We start from the raw sequence: 19,064 nt of genomic DNA, 5'->3' as shown, positions 1-19,064 counted from the left end.
CGATTTGAAACTTGGCACGAATATTCACAAGGCATTTAACTTTCCACTCACCTTGACCCCACCGACCTACCCCCAGGCATTGTGACGTCACACTTATGCGAAAACTACCTTTATTCAAACTATCGCTAGGTGACGCACTTCCATGGGGGTGCAACGCGGGGGAATGCAAACTGGAGAGGAAGGATAGGCCTTTCCAACAATGTATCGGTCGCCCTTCTGCGATCTCAACTTTGGCTGCAGCAAGCACAAGAACTACTGGCCATTTTGTGATCGTACGAAACGATTTTAAATTTGCAATCTTCTGCACATTGGATTTATGTGATTAAAAGGAACCCAATTTCGTCATAATTCGGGTAAACATAGAAATCAGCATTCTGAATATGTTTTCTTCAATGTTTTAGACATTTTAGGGTGTTTTAAATTAACAGGATGTTCAAAAACGTTACGTTATTGCAAGAACAACGCCAACAACCAGTGTAAAAATGATTGCGATTGATTTTCGCAAATGGTTTAGCCTTTCTACAAACTAAAAATTGTTTGTCATTGTACCTAAGTGAGCAAACGCTGGTCATCGGCGAGCGAGAGGTGATTTGCATTAGCGAGTAGGTTTAGACGCTGAATAGATGTAGTTAGCGTGACCCGATTGACGTATTTTTTTGCATGACGTCATCCAAAGCCTTGATGACGTCACACACCAATTTTCAGCTTTCTGCGATGGTTATTTCGTAAAGTGGGAAATTTTGGTCAGGCGATAGGGAAAATGTGTGACGTCACAGTGACGTCATTATGTGCGTGACGTATCCGTACTATGACGTAGTTATCATGTAAAGGTCATTGGTATATGTGCAGGTATGACGTAGTTATGACGTTGGGTCATGAAAGTATACCAGACCCTGGGGTTTGTAGGTAAGTGGTAAGAGCAACAAGAAACAAAATAATTGAAAATAAAACTGTCAAATTTCAATCACATTGAGATTTGATGCAAATGTGATGGTAATGGGCTAAATGCCCTAATTATTTTAATACCACAGAAAGGATGGGGTTAGCAAAATTCGGGCATATTTTGTGAATGTATTTTTTAGGATATTAACTATATTTACATAAGTAAGTAAAATCATGCATCACTCAAATATATTTTACAGGTCAAACATTACTAAAGCTTAAAGGCAAAAATAGAAAAAATCTGATGGTTTAAGCCTTAGATGTCGATACAATGCATTTTTCTATTCCAGACACTGACCAAATACAAGGATCAACTTCTTCCTACAAGGTAACTTTGCCAGAAAATAGTTGCTTAAAAAACTCTACATTAGTAATGTTGCAGTGCTGTTGAAACTAGGATTCCCTCTGTAAAATTATTGTCTGGATTGTCAAAAAGTGGATATCAATTTCTCACTAGAAATTGGACACCCTATCAAAATTAAAGAAAAATAACAGCACTTACTTGGTTTCATATCTCCCAGAATTTAAAAAGTCTTGATATTTTTAGGAAATTGATTTTAAATTTATATTTATCGAGAAACAAAAATGCCGAGAAGTTGAGAAACTCTAGTTGCAATTGGTATTCAAGTTTCATTTGTCTGGAAAATATTCCAGTTTTTGCATGACACATAATTATATACATATATATTCGTTTAAAAGAAACTCCCAACTATACATTTAACAAACGAAAAAGGGGATATCAATTTGAAAGTCAACCAGTCTGATTATAATATGTCAAGCATATATTGAGTTAGAAGACCTGATGCATAGACTTGTGAAATGTATGTGCTTGTCTGTTGTGGTTATGATTGTGACATTGTCTAGGGCAGGGGTGGCAAACGTATGGCCCGCGGGCTGCATGCGGCCCACCAAGCCCTCTAATGCGGCCCTCAAACAATCAACAAAAATTGTAGTATTTAATCAGATTTTTATGCAAATATAATAATTTTTTAACCATTCAAAGTTGAAGCTATTCATTAAACAGACATTTACAGAACTTTAATAAAGAAATAAAAATTAATATGAATAGAAACAATAGTAAAACCTTCAAACTGCTCTAAACAGATTTTGTGTGACTGAAAAGAGTATTACCTCCTAAATAGCTATATGCAGGGTTGGGTAACGAGTCCCATCAGTCGAGTCTCAAGTCAAGTCAAGTCATTAGGGGTTCGAGTCCCAAGTCAAGTCGAGTCAGAAGGGGTTCGAGTCTCAAGTCGAGTCGAGTCATTAGCGGTTCGAGTCTCAAGTCGAGTCAAGTCATTAGCAGTTCGAGTCAAGGCAAGTCACAAAAAGTTTTTGAAAAAAGGTTTAGATAGTTAATCTATTTGAATGTTTCATCGCGCCTTTTTAACTTAAAACGGACACCGCTTCATTACAATGAACAAATCCTATTAATTCAGAGTAGGGTTAACTTTAATAAATCCTGTTAATTGACACTGATTAAACATTGTGGAAAAGAACGTTAACCTGTTCAAAGGAGTTTTTGAAAACCGAAAATTCATATTTTACTGCATGCGCTAGAACGTTTGTTCAGTAATATAAGCGCTTAAAGCGAATACTTGGCCTTGGCATGTACTGCATTCGATTACCTTAAAACCCAAGCAATTAGTACAACGCTTAATGTCAGCGTAAGAAAGTTTAGCAAAATGTAGCAGCGACTTCGTACATTAAAATTAAGCAAAAATAACTTCGCACCGCACAGTAAATTGCTGCTAATGTTTGGTTGAAGCCAACTGAACAGGTTATCTATTATAAGAAATTTCCGTTTTGTTGATGAAATAACGAGTCCGAGTCCGAGTCGAGTCTCTACTAAGACGAATCCAAGTCAAGTCGAGTCTTTTCACAACTGAGACTCGAGTCAAGTCAAGTCTTTTGAAAAGGTGACTCGAGTCGGACTCGAGTCGAGTCACTGACTCGAGTCTCCCCATCACTGGCTATATGTGTCAGACTTTTTGTTTGTGTACAAACAATGCCAAAAAACAGGTACCACAAGCATCACAATATAGATTATGACGTCATAATCAGTTAAGACTGATCTTCACATTGTGCAGCTCAATCTGTGCATCAAGTTGGAAATTAGTCTGGGCTTTTGGGGCGTCAATAAATGGTATATGATATAAAACTATTTCTTTACATCTGTAATTTTAAAACAAGGTGAAATAAGGATCTGCAATGCGGCCGTCGTGGAGAAAAGGTTGTGCTTCCCTGGTTAAAGTTTGTAAAACTAGATTAAAAATCGCATGCGGCCCTTGGCATAATTTCCAACTGCAATGTGGCCCTCGAAGCCCCATGAGTTTGACACCCCTGGTCTAGGGCAGTGTTTCCCAACCTACGGGTCGGGACCCAAACTTGGGTCAGCTGTAAATTCTGTTGGTTCGCCTATTTTTTGACAATAAAAGCATCTACTGTTTGACTTCGCTTCTTAGCGTTATTTTTATATTTCCCAAGGCTATAAATTATTGCCCAATAATAATTTTATGACAATTTAGCTTGATAGTGGTAAATTCTGTTTGTGACGTTATAATGTTTGTGTGAGATCCCTGTTAAGCGTTGTCTGGCGGATAATGCTTTGAATCAGTTAGTTAAAAAAAACGAATAGTATTTGTTTGATTTTTCAAACTGGCGCTGTAATTTTCGCAAAGCTTTCCAGATATACAAAAAATACAACGCAAATAATAAGAATGTATGTCCATGGCTCGCGAGTAACCAAAAAACAAAATTTTTGGAAGTATTTGGGTTGCGATAAAAAAAGGTTGGGCACCACTGGTCTAGGGCAGTGGTCGGCAACCACCGGTTCGCGGCTCAGTACCGGTTTGCGGTGAGTTCGTTACCTGGCCGTATAATTTTTCAGGTTAAATGTTTTAAAACATTTTGCCCATGTATCCCGAGGATGATTAACTAATTGAGGCGTTCTCATGGCTAAATATTTGTAGTTTTTTTAAGGCGAGTCTGCGATAAAATTTCAGTTTCAAAAACGGTCCGCAGTAGAAAAAAGGTTGTTGACCCCTGGTCTAGGGCAGGGGTCGGTTTCACATAGTAAAGTGGAGTTTACCACCTAATTACATCTTTTCAGCACTTCTTAATAATAATCATACCCAGCTAAATATCTTTGCATTTAATGGGAAAACTTGTGCTGCAAGTATATGCCATAACATTACAGAAAGTGATATTATATAAAAACCCAAAAATACTGTATTTATTGGTTTTGAAAAGTTGTTATTCAGTCATGTTGAGTTTAAAAAATGTGATAATCACCTGATAATGATGGTAAGTGTTTTAAAATGGCTGCTTTGTTTGTTTTAGACTTTTGAATCACCGCCAAGGGAAATAGTGTTGCTCCTCCAAGTTTTTTTTTTGTTGCACTACAAAATATATGCATAGATTTTTGTTTTTTACTGTTACAATTTTTATTCTTTTATGTTGTAGGACATAATTTTTTTTAAAGTTTAACCACTTTGCTTTGTGTACAGGTTTACAACATACATGTTAATGGAGTTCTTCAGTGCTCAGTCAGGTACAGTCAACTTCATGATTTAAATGAGAAGGTAAGAGTTAAAATCTTTGTGTTCTATCAGGAAAAAAAAACATAAAACTGCAGGTTGTTTGTTTTCAGCTTGCATACAGCTAAGTGAATTATATTTGATGTGTTAAGTTTCTGTATATTACAAAATAAAAACAGTCATGCCTGTGTTTTAAGAAACGCTTTTATAACTTAGCTTGTTGGAAAAATTGTATGATGATGATGTGACTTTACTGATTTAGGTCTTTGTGGACTTAGTCTTGTGAATACCTTTAATAGGCTTTTAAACTAAGTTATCATAGGTCCCCTTTCCTGAAGAGACGCATCTTGATTTCACTCAGTATTTCTCTTTTTTTCTTTTTCTGTGAAGTTTGTCCATTCACTTTTGGCATGAAAACTTTGGTGGAATTTGGAGAAATTTTCACAGATTGTATATGTAGTCATATAGATAGGCCGTCTGAGTTTGTCTTGATAATCCCAGTATTTACCCTGCTAGTCCCCAAAGTGTAAAACAATTTTGTATGCTGCTGAGCACCACAAATGGGGTTTTTATGGTGTAAGAGTGTAATAAAGGCAACAGAATATGTTACAATTGTGTTTGTGCATTAAAATATTGTCTTTCTGCAATCCCAAATTGTACAGTTAGTATCAACTAACAAGGAATGCTTGTAAATTACGTCACAAGTAACAAAACATTGCAATTGTTTGCGCACATTTAACACTCGTAGTCTAGCCTGTGACGTAACAAACTTGCTTTGGTCTATTTTGGGCGTTGTAATCCTATGAATCCAAAAAATGTGGATCGTAGTTTGGTGACCCCTGGGGTAAACAAACGACATAAAGTTTGCAGATATAGCAAACTTCCACACACAGATAGTGAAGTTGCGACATGATTTAAGTATACGTTGTTCAAGATATTCATTTACCTTGTGTTTGATGATTTTTAAATACCTCAACATTAAACAGAAAACGTTATTCGAGGGTTGCTTGCGTTTTGGCTGCAAAAATGCCTAAATATTAGTTTGACTAGTCATTCCTGCAGTTAACATAAAGCAAATATAAGATACTTGAACAACCTGCCTGCGCACTGGGAATAAAGCAATTAACAATCACATAACAATGCCGTTTGTTACTGCAATCATTTCTACGTTGTGTTACAAACCACGAGATACATGCGTTTGTCATTGATTGTGACCTTCAATCTAACATAACAAACAGCGGGATTCAACTACTTTAGGACATAGGTGTATATGTGGTCATTCTAGCAATACTTTATTTTAAACAAAAAACAGGGGAGACAATACATATGTTGTCACCCCGAGTTTTTTAGGAGGGGAGATGTGTCACCCCTAAATCGACGCCCATGATCATACCCTATTAATCTGCTACTGTTTTGCGAATACAGATGTATGGGGACCCTAAAGTTTCTGCTTGCACAACAAATATGTTGTTATTCGGCAAGAAAGTTTTGATTCAATTAAATGTTGGTATATACCCATCTATATACCCAAGTATATACCCATTGTAATCACTGTGAGTCATATGTATGTGTAAAATATAATCACTAACCAACATACATATATATATATATACTGGAAAGTCACTTTGTAAGTTGATTTTGTGTTTACTTACAGTTAAAGAAGGAGTTTGGTGCACAAAACCTACCACCGTTTCCACCCAAGCGCATTTTTACCTTGAAGGGTGATGATTTGCAAGACAGAAAAGCTCAACTGGAGCAATACATTCAAGAAAGTTAGTGTTCAAAATTTGTGTCACTAGTGTAACAGTATAGACATGCCATCAATAAATAATAGGACAATATCATAAATGTTAAAAAATCTGTCATGCCACTTGATTATATGCAGCGGGAAATTAATAAAAGAAAGTATTTCTTTCGTTTTTTTTTTATAATGACAATAATGATAGAATATGGACAAAACTTTTAAAATTGGGGTAATGCTTTCTGATAATTTGTCCTTATATATCTAAAAATACCCGCAACGCAGTAAATCTGCACAAACGCGTGTGCGGGGACTGGGGACCCATTCGTTTTTGTTTGCAAAAGCAATCATATGTGTAGATCAAATGATGTGTATAGAAAATTGGTAAATAGGATGTAGAATATATAAAATGGAAGTATATTAGAAAGCCACCTTTCCAGTTTATTGTATTGTTTGTGCATAATCTGTGACCCCTGAGCCGATTTATTACAAGTTTTTATCCCAGCTAAGTCCATTCAAACCAGTTAGTTAAATGTCTAGCAAAAATTGGCCACCGACAGGTGTATTTAATACACATGTTCACCGCTGCATAAATTAATCTCTGTGGCCGTATGACTGTAAGTTGTGGACCCCTGGTCTATTTGCTTAATTTTTATTTTAGATTTAGCATAAATGTGAATTGCAAATTTCTTGGAAAGACACCTTGTAGTTTATGGTGATGTTGGTGACAAACACACATGGACTTTTAACTTAAATGGTTACCTGTCGAAGTGATAAATACACAAAATATTGCCTTAAACTTCTGCCAAACAAAAGATCAGTGTCATCCCTTTGTTTGTATTTTTCTGCTGCTTTACTTCTAGTGATCGGATGATTACGTTTTATTGGTTTGTAATCCTTTTTTATGTGATTCTAGCCACTTAACATTTGAAGGTATGTATAACTTTAGTTTAAATTTACAGTCAGTCAGGATTCAACCGTATCATCCAGTGAAATTTTTAACGATTTTCTTCGAAAAGCACAGCAGGTATGAGGCATTCATTCCACTAATACGAAGTTCTTGGTCAGTGCTTCTTGATCATATTCTCAAGTAACTGACTTTAAGTTATCTGGTCGTCTTACGGTATTTGAGGTGATAATGTACTGTGGTTTCAACCTTTTTCGTTTGGCGACCCCGTTTAGCAACCTAATGCAACTGATGACCCCCTTTTTTACAATAGCTAGATTAAAGTTAAACTTTAGGCATAAAGAAATGGCCGAGCTTGCTAGTTCTTTCAGTTTTCTTACTTAACTGGTTGACCTGCCATTCCACACTTCCACGCTTAATAAGCAATCCTGTGTCATCTAAGTTTACTGTCTGTATTTTGTTCATACTGGGCAGTGGCAATTTTGTTAAGCCAATAATCTTCTGCATAGTCACGTAGCCAAGCATTTACTGTTTATTCTAATGGTCAATGTGAACGAAAACAAGTTTAAGTAAAATTGTGTGGTTTCTCATGTGGTCTTATTATAATATGCCTGAACTAATATGCGCCTGGACTAAAACATACCTTTGTAAATTATTGGTTTAAGATAGTTACTTTTTTAATGCTTGTAAGTGTTTTACTTTTTATGGCTGATGAATATTTTATTTATATTATCAAAAGACTTTGCAACCTACTGGTTGAAAACCACTGTTGTACAAACAAACAAACTGTGAAATCTCGTACTGTATGCTACATGTTGCACACTTCAATGCATTTGTAATAAAGATCCTATATCTTACAATCTTGAAATAACTTGATACTCAAATTGCAATGTCATATGTAAAAAAAATATTTGCATGTTACAGGCAACCTGAAGGTGTGGTTAAATACGCAAATTAAATTAACTAGTTAATCAAGAAAGAATATGATACATAATTCTGGTTAAAGGTTTTGTTTGTATTGTTGTATCGGTGTTGTTCCTTTAAAAACAATTATGCAACGTAGGAAACAAGACATGAAGAAAAGCAGGCAGTGTCATTAAGCATTTTTTTGGTCAATGGATCAAAACTAGACCTTGATGTTTACAGCACTGACAAAACAAATCATATATTGGAGGTTTGTGACCAATTAATTGGCTTAGAACTTAAATTACTCATACCATTGTGGTCATAATGAAAGTGATTTAGGTAGGTGTATGGATTAAAGTTTCATGTAAATGCATTAGCCACAGGCAATGCCATATAAGGGTTGGTATTTTTTGCACTGAGCACTGAGTCAAAGATAAGTGAAGTAAAGTCAGGGCATTGATAAGTTGAATCAGCTGATTATAGTGATGCACCAAAGATTCTGTAGGCTGAAACATTTCCACCAAGTATGTCTGGTTGGCAATGTTTTTAATTAGTGCTTAAAAATTACCAACCAAATGTTGTCTTTACAAAATAAACATTGCATGCAAAATATTTAATTTTTTGTGCACCTTATATTTTATTAAAGGTGTTGTGGAATGTCATAAACAAGTTAACCTTTATATCACTAACATAGTACTCCACCGTCATTTTGTTTAAAGAAATTTTTGACAAAAATGAATCTTCCTGAAGATCTAATGTATTACTTTGGACTTTACCTTGTACGGAGTGAAGGTGAAAGTTCATTTTCAGGTAAGTTTTTGTCCAAAAACAAATCCAGTTAATCAGGAATTTCAGTAGATCAGGATGGCTCATGAATTCCAAACCAATGTCTGTAGAGTGCCTGTACACTGTATATCTAGTTATGGATATGAATGGTTATTATGGGTCCCATTCCTCAAATAAAAAGCAATTGGCTTTCATCCATGTTTTGGTGCCTAATCAACCCTTAAACTTAAAAATTGGACTGCATTAAAATTATTTATCAATTTATTGTTGTCTTCAGTTGAATAGAACAGCAAATTCAATCTTTAAAAATTAGTTTCTCCACATTTCTAAGTAGTACATTGTTTTTAGTTGTTAGAGTTTTGCAAGAGTTTGAATGTCCTTATATTTCCTTAAAATCTCTGCGTGAAAGAAGACTGTATAAAATTATTTTGAGAAAAGCTTTTTGGGATCAGAGTTTTGACAAAGATGTCATTACCCACCGCATTGGCCTTAACTTGCTGCAAGTTCAAGTAAGTAATATATATATATATATATACAAACGAAATAATATCACAGGTTTGTTTGCAGGCTGAATCGGATATAGCAATGGGTTGGATCAAGAGCAATGCTGATTCCACACAAAGGCTAAGTCAGTTGCTAAAAAAAGGTTCAAAACTTGAGGTGCTAAGCCAAATACTTTTTATGTTTGATTTATTTTGTAAAACAAAATTCTTTTGCAGTATGTGCAGTTTTGTCAAACCTTACCTGGATATGGATACATTGAATTCAAACCATGCATTGCAAATTATCCACAAAAAAAGAGTGAAGTAGTAGTGAGTGTTGGAAATTATGAAATAAAGTTTCGGTTAGTGTTTCTGGTTTTAGTTTTGTGTATTTAAAGTTGAGCAAGTATGTGTTTTTAGATCTAAAGATCTGAAACAAGGAGAAGAAATTTTTAGTGTCACTCGAATCAAATGTTGGAAAGTATGTATAATTAAGATTGTAGATGAAATGTTTAGCTTTAAAAGAAATGCACCTATTAAATTATGTGTGATAAATTGACCTTGGGTGAAACTGTTATTACATTATGTTAGGTTTTCAATTTTAAGTTTTTAAAACTAATAAAAAGTAGTATTAAAATCACTAACTATTTCTGTTTGTTTAAAATCATTCACCATGTGTTGTAAACTACCAACTGACGAGTTCGTGTCATACACTTAAGGTTTCATCTGAAAATTCAAGTCAGGACATGAATTGCAATGTGGATACACCTGTCTTGCAATTAAGTTTTGAATACCTAGTTAGCAAAGGTAACCTGCGGTGGGTTTGTCTTCTCAGTGATCAGGTTTGTTTTAAAATAACCCTTAAAATAAATCTCAGCCCTAATCTATTACATGTCTAGTATATAACTGCTGTAACTGTTTTAGGCCATTATGATGAGCATGAGTATAAAGTCAATGGTAAATGAACTCATTCGAAAAAGGAAAGGAGAAAAGATGAGACGGGTAACAATTAGTGATGGGAAGTTTTGGTTGACTAAAATTACTGATGTTTTGGGTTTGGTGCCGAAAATGCCCAAACTTTCAAAAATGACTATGCTGAAACTTATTTATTAATTCATGCATTGCCTGCGAAATTGTAGGTGTTTTATTTAGCATGCGTATTACAAAAGTTGTTTTGTAGTGTTATCAAAAAATTTACATGCAATAACAACATGAGGTTAAGTTCTAAATATCCAGCACTAAAGGATTTGGCTAAAATTATTCAATATTTTTTTAAATGGTTAGCAATAATATATGATGAGCAACTACATTGTGCTTCTAGATGTAGATAATTAATTTCTAAGTTCAAATAAAGAATGTTTTTAGCCTGGGGACCACACTCCACAAACCAAACCAACATTTAAACCAAGGGACAAATCAACTGAGGTTCTGTTTGACCCATCAGAAATACAGGTAAAACATTGTGTATCCACTGTACAACAGTATGTTAGCGGTTTTCTTCACGCAAAGGACACATTACAGTTTGTATGATTCCCTTTCCTTTCAATGGAATTTACCATTTTTTACTCTCTTAAATACCTGTTAAAACATAATATATAACAGTTTTTTAACAATAAAAATAATATGGACAGGATTAGTTTTGCTGATGGCTTCTATTTTTTCGTAAACTAACCACACAGTATCTTTTTACTTGCACTTCTGATTTGAATTTTTTTTCATTGTTTTAGGATTGTGACAGTGACATGGGATCAATTCAGAAAGCAAAAGACTCCCTAACAAAAATTGCAGTGAGTGATTTTAAATACATGTTATTGCAACAAAAACCTATTTCAAAACAATAAAAAAGCGATATTAACTGAAACGTATTATTATGGGTCCCCTTCCCTGGATGGGACACATATTGTTTTTGTCCTTATTTTTTTCTTTTTTTTGTAACTCTGGTTTATTCCATGTGTTCAAGACAGAGTGATTCAAACTTAATCAAATTTAGTCATTGACAGATAGTATTCCAAGTTGATTCCATACTTTGACCCCGAAAGACCTAGCAGTTTACCCACTGGCCCCCAAATATTCAATTTTAAAAACTGTTATACTTACTAAAGTAGTATAGTTATGGGTCCCCTTCCCTGAAGGGGACACATATTGTTTTTGTCTATATTTTTTTTTTCTTTTTTTCTTTTTTCTTTTTTCTTTTTTCTTTTTTCTTTTTTCTTTTTTTCTTTTTTCTTTTTTTCTTTCTAACGCAGATTTGTTCCCACGTTTTGGTCAAGAAAGAATGGTTCAAACTTTTTCAAATTTACACACATTAAAGATATTGGTCTAAAGATGGTCCATGTAAATTTTGACCCTGTTTGATCCCCCGGTTCACCCACAGCCCCCCAAAACGTGAAATTTTTAGCGCGGCTATTGTTCCCACGTTTTGGTCTAGAAAGAATGGTTCAAACTTTTTCAAATTTACACACATTGCAGATATTGGTCTAAATATGGTCCATGTGAATTTTGACCCCGTATGACCCAGAGGTTCACCCATAGGCCCCCGAAACATAAATGTGTCTAACGCCCGTTTGGTCAAGAAAGACACTGTAGGCAGAAGTACCAAGAGAGTAACTCACTGGTTTACGATAGCGGGAGGGCTCAGCTTGACGTCGGACAGACGTTTTACGACTTGTCGTTTCAGTGATTAGAAATCAGCTGTTTTGCACAGCAATGCTATGTCGTTTTATTAAGTGGTCACTCACATTTTCAGTTTTGGCGAAAGTTTTACACCTATGACGTGATTTAAACCTAATAACCGTGCTTCGGTTTTGTATATGTCAAGAAAAACTTTGTTAATAAAAGTTAAGATGAAAAAATTAACTTGAGTTTTGCCAAATAAATGTTTTTTAAAATGCTCGTTGTCAGGTTGGCTGCCGCATGATCATGGGTTACTTAAGGTCAACTAGTCGGTATTACAAACACAGCTCAGAACTTTCTTCATAACGTAGCGTTTTTTTTGACAATCAATTAAGGAGTCAATACTCAAGGCATGTATAAATTAGGCTTAACAGTATTGTTGAACACGAATGACGGTGTGCTATTGAAAACGGTGTCAAAAGGTCAAACAGTCGTTTGGCGTGTGCACCCTGAGAGGTTACTACTGGTCAATGGTACTCGTTTTGCGAAACAAAGTTAAATGAAAAACAATTTGTTATGTATACACTTGTAGCAAATTGCTTTTTAATTTACAGTGTCTGTAACACAACTGTTACAGCTTTCTAAAAAAATTGTGTTCAAAACCCGACCTTGGAGGACTATATCTGGGTCAAAGCAAGAGATTAGATTTAAGTCTTTGTTACGTTTTTTTAATTTTGTAATTACATGACAATAATAGTGCAAAAAGAATACGAACAATTTTTTTTTATTGTTGGGTTAATGCTTTCTAAAAATTTGTCCTTAAGAATGTAAAAATCACCGCAACATTTGTTTACTGTAAATCCGCACAAACGCGCGTGTGGGGACCCATCAGTTTTTGTTTACAAAAACAATCGTATGTGTAGATCAAATGATGTGTATAGTTAATTGGTAAATATCGTATAGAATATATAAAATGGAAGTATATCAGAAAGCCACTCTTCTAGTTTCATGCTGTGTTGGTTGGCGCATTGTAAAGTGCTTACAATGATTTTGTAACTTTTAGTTGGATTCACCCATTTTTCATATTTATGGGTCCCCTTCAGGGAAGTCTCATCTTGATTTCACTCCGTTTTTTTATTTTTTCTCCGGTAAAAACTTTTTTGTATGTTGCTGGGCACCACATACTAAAAAAGATTTTTGTGGGTAATAGTGTAATAAAGGTAACAGAACAGATGTTACAAATGTTTATGCATTGCTTGGTGAATGTTTTAGCGCATGGAAGTTAAGGGGGTGTTAACAGCCTTATGACATCAGAAGCGTTAACAAATGTTGATAAAAACACATCTAGTGGTGGAAATTTTAAACATTGGCCGATTTGGATAAATTTTTACAGAACTGCTCATTGGTCATTGTGGTTTAACTATGGGTCCCCTTCCCTGACACATATTGTTTTTTGTACATTTTTTTTTTGTTTAGCGCTGGTTTGTTATACGTGTTTGGTCAAGAAAGAGTGCTTTAAATTTATACAGATGTCAGTTATTTATCCATATTTGATCCTCCTGAAGTTTGACCCCGAGTGACCCAAGGGTGCACCCCCACACTCACATGTGTGGGAACCAATTTGTTTTTGTTTGCAAAAACTATCATATATGTAGATCAAATGATGTGCATATTAAATTGGTAAATATCATATGGAATATATAAAATGGAAGTATATCAGAAAGCCACCTTTCTAGTTACTATCAGTTACCCCACTAAACCCGTAACATGGGTGCGTCAAAATTAAATTTTCACAGCTTGTAGAATTTGCTATTTATAGGTGTCAATTGTTGTGATTTACTTTATTTTGTCACTATTTACCCCTTCTTTCCTCTAAAAATGAACAAAAACTTCAAACCAGGGAGTCGAACCGCTTGTCATATGGGTTCAGGTTCGGTTAGGGTTCACTTGGTTTTGTTTTTAAGGGTTCAGGTTCGGTTCATCCCACTTTGTTTGTCCAAATAACCCTAGTATTTACCCCGCTAGCCCCCTAAAATGGGTGAGTTTGTAAACAGTGTCAGAATTGGCTGAAATTTGGATAGCTTGTAGAGTATGCCATTTATAGTTGTCGATTGTTGTGTTCAACCCTGTAGCTCTAACATTTACCGTATTTTACGGACCATAAGGCGCAATCTAAATCCTTTTTTTTCCTCATAAATTGATCGTGCGCCTTATAAGCCGGTGCGCCTAATGTATGGATCAAGTAGTGCTTAATTGCCTAGGCTACACTCAAAACCAGTACCGATACTATCATTATATAAATAAACCACCGTCTTACACAAAAACTACGGTAAACGCAACTACCAACTGTGATATTCAGAGCTTTATGAGCTTTATACGGGACTTTACTGAGCTTTATATGGTAACCCATACTCCTTAAAATACGTTGCGTTCTATAGTCCTGTGCGCCTTATGTATGAACAAAAAACTAATCAAAGCAATTTATTGACAGTGCGCCTTATAATCGGGTGCGCTTTATGGTCCGTAAAATACGGTACCCCACAAGCCCCCAAAAAACGTATTTGTATGTTACTGGACACCACAAACGTATGTTACTCGTTTGTGACTTTGTGGATTGCTTGGTGAACGTTTTTGTGCCATGGCAGTTAGGGGGTTGTTGCCCCATGACGGCCCTATGACGTCAGAAATATTAACAGTTGTTGCTCAAAACACCTCTAGTGGTCGACATTTTAAACATTGGCGGATTTGGCTGAAATTTTGCAGTACTATTGATTGAGTCATTGAGGTTTCCTATTTTTTAGAGTGTGTGTTGGACTCCATTAGTTACCCTACTAGCCCCCTAAAATGGGTCAGTTTTTTAAACAGTGCCGGGATTGGATAAAATTTGGGTAGTATGTGGACTATGCTATTTGTAGGTTTCAATTGATGTGTTTTACCTTGTAGCCCAAACATTTACTTAACTAGCCCCCTAAAATAAATGAACTTTTAAAAAATGTCCTAATTATATGAAATTTTGCAAAGTTTATTAAACATACTAAGTCCTCAAATGTTATGTTTTGCCCTATAGCACCACAACTTAACCACTAATTCCTAAAATGGGTGACCCATTTCACAATGTTCGAATTGAATGAAAACCGGACAGCTTGTAGAATTTGCTATTTATTTTTTGTTTTACCCCATTATGCCACTACTTACTCCTTCGTTTCTTTGAAAAGGAACATTAAATAGGACATACTTCAAACAATATCTGGGGTGAATCTAAATTTTTATAGTTTGTACTCTACATAGTATTATTATTTAAGCCCAGTGCTGATCACTGCGTTTTACCTTACAACACTAAATGTTCACATGGTTCTCTTGAAATGCATTATCTACAACTTTGCATGTGCTGGGACCCATGAGTTTCTGCTTGCAGAAACAACTAAGGTTATAAAAGACAGTAGCTGGTATGGGACCCAATATAAAATAAGCATAGGAAATATATCAATGTTTTGAATTGGTTATAGTGTATATGCAAGGGCAATATGTGCTAAGCCACCCTTCTAGTTTTTACTACTTTTGTAAATATATGAGAAATATGGACAAAACCTTTTTAAGTTTGGGTTGATGTTTTTTACTAATTTGTCGTTACAAAACCAATTCACATAAATGCGTGTGTGGGGACCCAATCATGTTAGTTGGTTAAGTGGTGTGTATAGTGAATCGGTAATAAGGATATAGAATCTATAAGATGAAAATATATAGGAAAGCCACCTTTCTGTTTTGTGGTAATTGGCTGTTTGTGCACTTTTAAGACGTTTTTTGTATGAAGGACAAGTTAACTGGAACATCTATTATTTCCTCAAAACAATCAGATGAATCACCAGCCTTCGTAGCAACAACTCCCATTCAAGGAAACATAGGCGATGATGACCTTTGAATAAACTTTGTTTGTAGTAACTTAATATTTCTTACTTCAACATATCACTGTATTCATGTCATACACATTTTTATTTTCAAATGGTGATAAGTGGGAGTTGCCGTTCATGAATTATGGTGCAATTTTATTTATCTGAATGTTTCATTCCATATATGTAAGCTCAAGTGCAATTACTTAGTGTTATATTGAACTTTGTGATGATGCCTTGTGGATATTTTGCATTGAATTGTATGATTATTCGTTCGCCAAACAGTAGTAAACATTATTACAGTGTATTAATCTGTATCAAGCACCTGCAGTAAATATCTATCACAAGCGTGTTTATTTTTACTTTGGACAGTAGAGTAGTCATCCATGTAGTAAATAAACTCGCCATGCCGTTTGTTCGTAATTATTATGGGTCCCCTTCCATGAGGGTTCGTTTTTTTTCAGGCAAACGTTGATTAACATGAAGGTAAAAATCTACATGTTTTCCAAAGATGCAATAAAAAGTTATTAAATGGCCATTGACAAGTTGGCCGCCTGATGCCGACTGAAGGTCAACTTGTAGAAAACGCAGAACACAGTTGAGAATGATTTTTTTGTCGCAACATAACTTCTTTAATTTTACACATATAGGCTACCCCATACGTAAGTGCTGTTAAAAACTGTGTCAAAAGATCTTGAAACGGTAGTTCGACGACTACACCGCGAAAGGCTACTGGAGAACAATTAATTTAGACCTGTATGACAATAATGATGCAAAAAAATACGGACAAAACTTTTTTTAAGTTGGGGTAATGCTTTCTAAAATGCTTGTTTTCCGTAAATCCGCACAAACACTCGTGTGGGGACCCATTCGTTTTTAAAACAATCATATGTTTAGATCAAATGATGTGTATAGTAATTTGGTCAATATCGTACTATAGAATATATCAAATGGAAGTGGTTTAGAAAGCCACCTTTCTAGTTTATACCCAATCCTGTATATAAATCACTTGTCTGTGGGGCAGCCTACTGTGATTTTAAAATGAGTGTATGAAGATTAAATGGATACAAGCGAAATGATAGATATGTTGTTATAATTTACCAGCTCTTCATGTCTCTGAACTTAAACACTTTTGTTTCGTTTTATCCATGGTGAGCAGAAAACGCCTAAATGCGATTTCAGACGTCTGTTCTATGGGGCGCCGTTGTCGAATAAATTAAGTTGCCGCAAAAAGCTTGCAAGATAGCTAAGTTGCCGCAAGTTAGCGCAGTTTTGTTGCAAGTTAATTAAGTTGCCGCAAGATAACTTAACTTGCTGCAACTTTGCTATCTTGAGTCGCAAGTTAGCTGTCTTGCTGCAACTTAATTTATTCGGCAACGGCGCCCCATACTGTTCTGTCTGTTATAAATTATATTTTTGATTTGATTTTTTGGTCAACATAGCTGTTACAGCGAGAAATGACTTGTATGTGCTTTCTTTCCCTGTTTGTGGTTCATGTCAGTAATCTGACTTCATTGACTATGACGTAACAAAGCACCTACCATGATTGGTTAAAAATCCATAAATGTAACAATGCGTGTGATGTCATTAGTTGCAATCTTGTCCTGGCCACGTTTTACAGTTTCTTTCTGTGCTGTGAGCAGGCTTTTTAGTAGTTGCAGTTGTGGTGGATCTACGCAATCTGTACGCAATCTACTTATAAAACGTATGCAACCTTTAAAAAATGTTGACGGTTAGGGCTTTTAGGGTCTGGGTGAGGGTTCATAATAAAATTAACACTACAATTTAGTTTTAGATGTCCAGTTTGGGCTTAATATTCTTGTATGTGTTGAGAGTGGTACTAAACACTGTATAGTACCGCATGTTAACACTTGTAGAGAAAATTAGACCTGAAAGGCATCTGAAATTAAATTATAAAGTTAATTGTATCACAAACCCTCACCCTGACCCTAATAGCACTAACCGTCAACATCTTAGTTAGTTTTTGTTAGTAGATTGCGTATAGCTTGCGTAGATTGCGTATTTTAGAGTGGCCCATATTTATGTGCTAACAATATAGTGTATTTTGTGCAGCTATAAAAACATGAAAGTAAGAGTAATTAAAATGCTGAAACGTCTTAGTCCATCAAAGTGCCTGTAATTCGGTCCAAGTTGGTACGTAATTTGAATGTGTAAATTGTATAAGTTGAATGTCGTAATACTGTTTGTGTATGATTTAAGAAGTATTGACTTTCTTAACGTGACATATTCCTAAGTGTAAGTTTATCGGCCATATTGAATGTGCGTATTGTTGCCGATTTATGACACGTTTCTGTTCGTTTAACAGAGACCCAATGCTGTTGTGTATTGTGCAACCAAGGAGAAATTTGTACCATCAGGCAGACAGTCACTGGCGTAGAGTACGGGGGTGCGGGGGTGCCGGGCACCCCCGGCCTTATCCTTTGTACAACGTCAAAATCGCATCTTTGTTCAAGTTACGTCGGTTAATTAAAACGTGTTTCCAGCTAAACAAATGCGCTTGCATTCACGCCATTGATCGAACAGAGGTCGGTTGAAACGTAACAATTGTAATTGTTTGGCAATAAATAGGCATTTTAATGCAATATAAATATGACTTATAGATTAACGTTTTAGTATTATTTGTCGCAATACTTCCTGCAATAAAAATAGTTAATATATTGATTTCTAAGCCGAGTTTAATGTCTGTTTGCAAAGCTCTGCAACGGCCTAAACTTGATCCAAGGTAAACTAAGTTTAAGCGTCAACAATGCATAGCCGGCTATATTTAAAACGTGAATTGCTTTACTTTTATTTCCCGCCGTAACACGTTACTTTAAACTTAATCGTTGTTAAAGTGGCTGATTCGGCTAATCGTCCTTTCGTTACATCAGACGTTATTAGACGCACAGCAAACGTTCCAATCGAACACAAAGAAATTGCGCCAAGTGACTATTCGCAAATTAATGTGATAGAAACTACATGCTTAAGCACGTAAAAGGTGTCGTTATTTGGTCTTATATGGGTACAGATACTGTACATGGTATAGGCATCGTTTTTGGAAGATCGAACGGCGCACCCCTGGTATTTTTTAAAACTCTACGCCTATGCAGACAGTGTTGCGTTCAAGACAAATTAGGAAACCCCCTAGTGCGGCGGTCGGTGCAGATCCAGGCTGCACAGATTTTCAAGTAAATTACGGCCGCTACAATAGCTTCTTCATTTTTCACAAAACAAAAGGTCATGCAACAGGCATTTGCACGG

General features: G+C 35.5%; 1 protein-coding gene across 4 annotated transcripts; it reads left to right on the top strand.

Annotated features, from left to right (window-relative positions):
- The first annotated feature begins 426 nt into the window (after positions 1 to 426).
- LOC145238553 (sorting nexin-17-like) lies at positions 427 to 16,215 on the top strand. Of its 4 annotated transcripts, none has more exons than XM_080101760.1 (16): positions 427 to 906; positions 1,143 to 1,270; positions 4,452 to 4,526; positions 6,136 to 6,253; positions 7,185 to 7,249; positions 8,193 to 8,303; positions 8,755 to 8,845; positions 9,170 to 9,330; positions 9,389 to 9,481; positions 9,541 to 9,665; positions 9,724 to 9,784; positions 10,023 to 10,145; positions 10,228 to 10,305; positions 10,669 to 10,755; positions 11,031 to 11,090; positions 15,728 to 16,215. In XM_080101760.1, exons 2-16 carry the CDS (start codon positions 1,214 to 1,216, stop codon positions 15,833 to 15,835), a joined length of 1,413 nt encoding a protein of 470 aa, XP_079957886.1. In that variant the 5' UTR covers positions 427 to 906; positions 1,143 to 1,213; the 3' UTR covers positions 15,836 to 16,215. The 4 variants fall into 4 exon arrangements, with proteins under 4 accessions (XP_079957886.1, XP_079957882.1, XP_079957883.1 ...); XM_080101756.1 differs by having other exon boundaries at positions 611 to 906; positions 1,233 to 1,270; positions 9,377 to 9,481; XM_080101757.1 differs by having other exon boundaries at positions 612 to 906; positions 1,233 to 1,270.
- The last annotated feature ends 2,849 nt before the right edge of the window (positions 16,216 to 19,064 follow it).

The sequence above is a fragment of the Phallusia mammillata genome, chromosome 7 (genome assembly GCF_965637545.1).
Source record: "Phallusia mammillata chromosome 7, kaPhaMamm4.hap1.1, whole genome shotgun sequence".
NCBI lineage: Eukaryota > Metazoa > Chordata > Ascidiacea > Phlebobranchia > Ascidiidae > Phallusia > Phallusia mammillata.
Note: the sequence above shows the minus strand (reverse complement) of the source record. Positions and strands in the feature narration are given on the sequence as shown.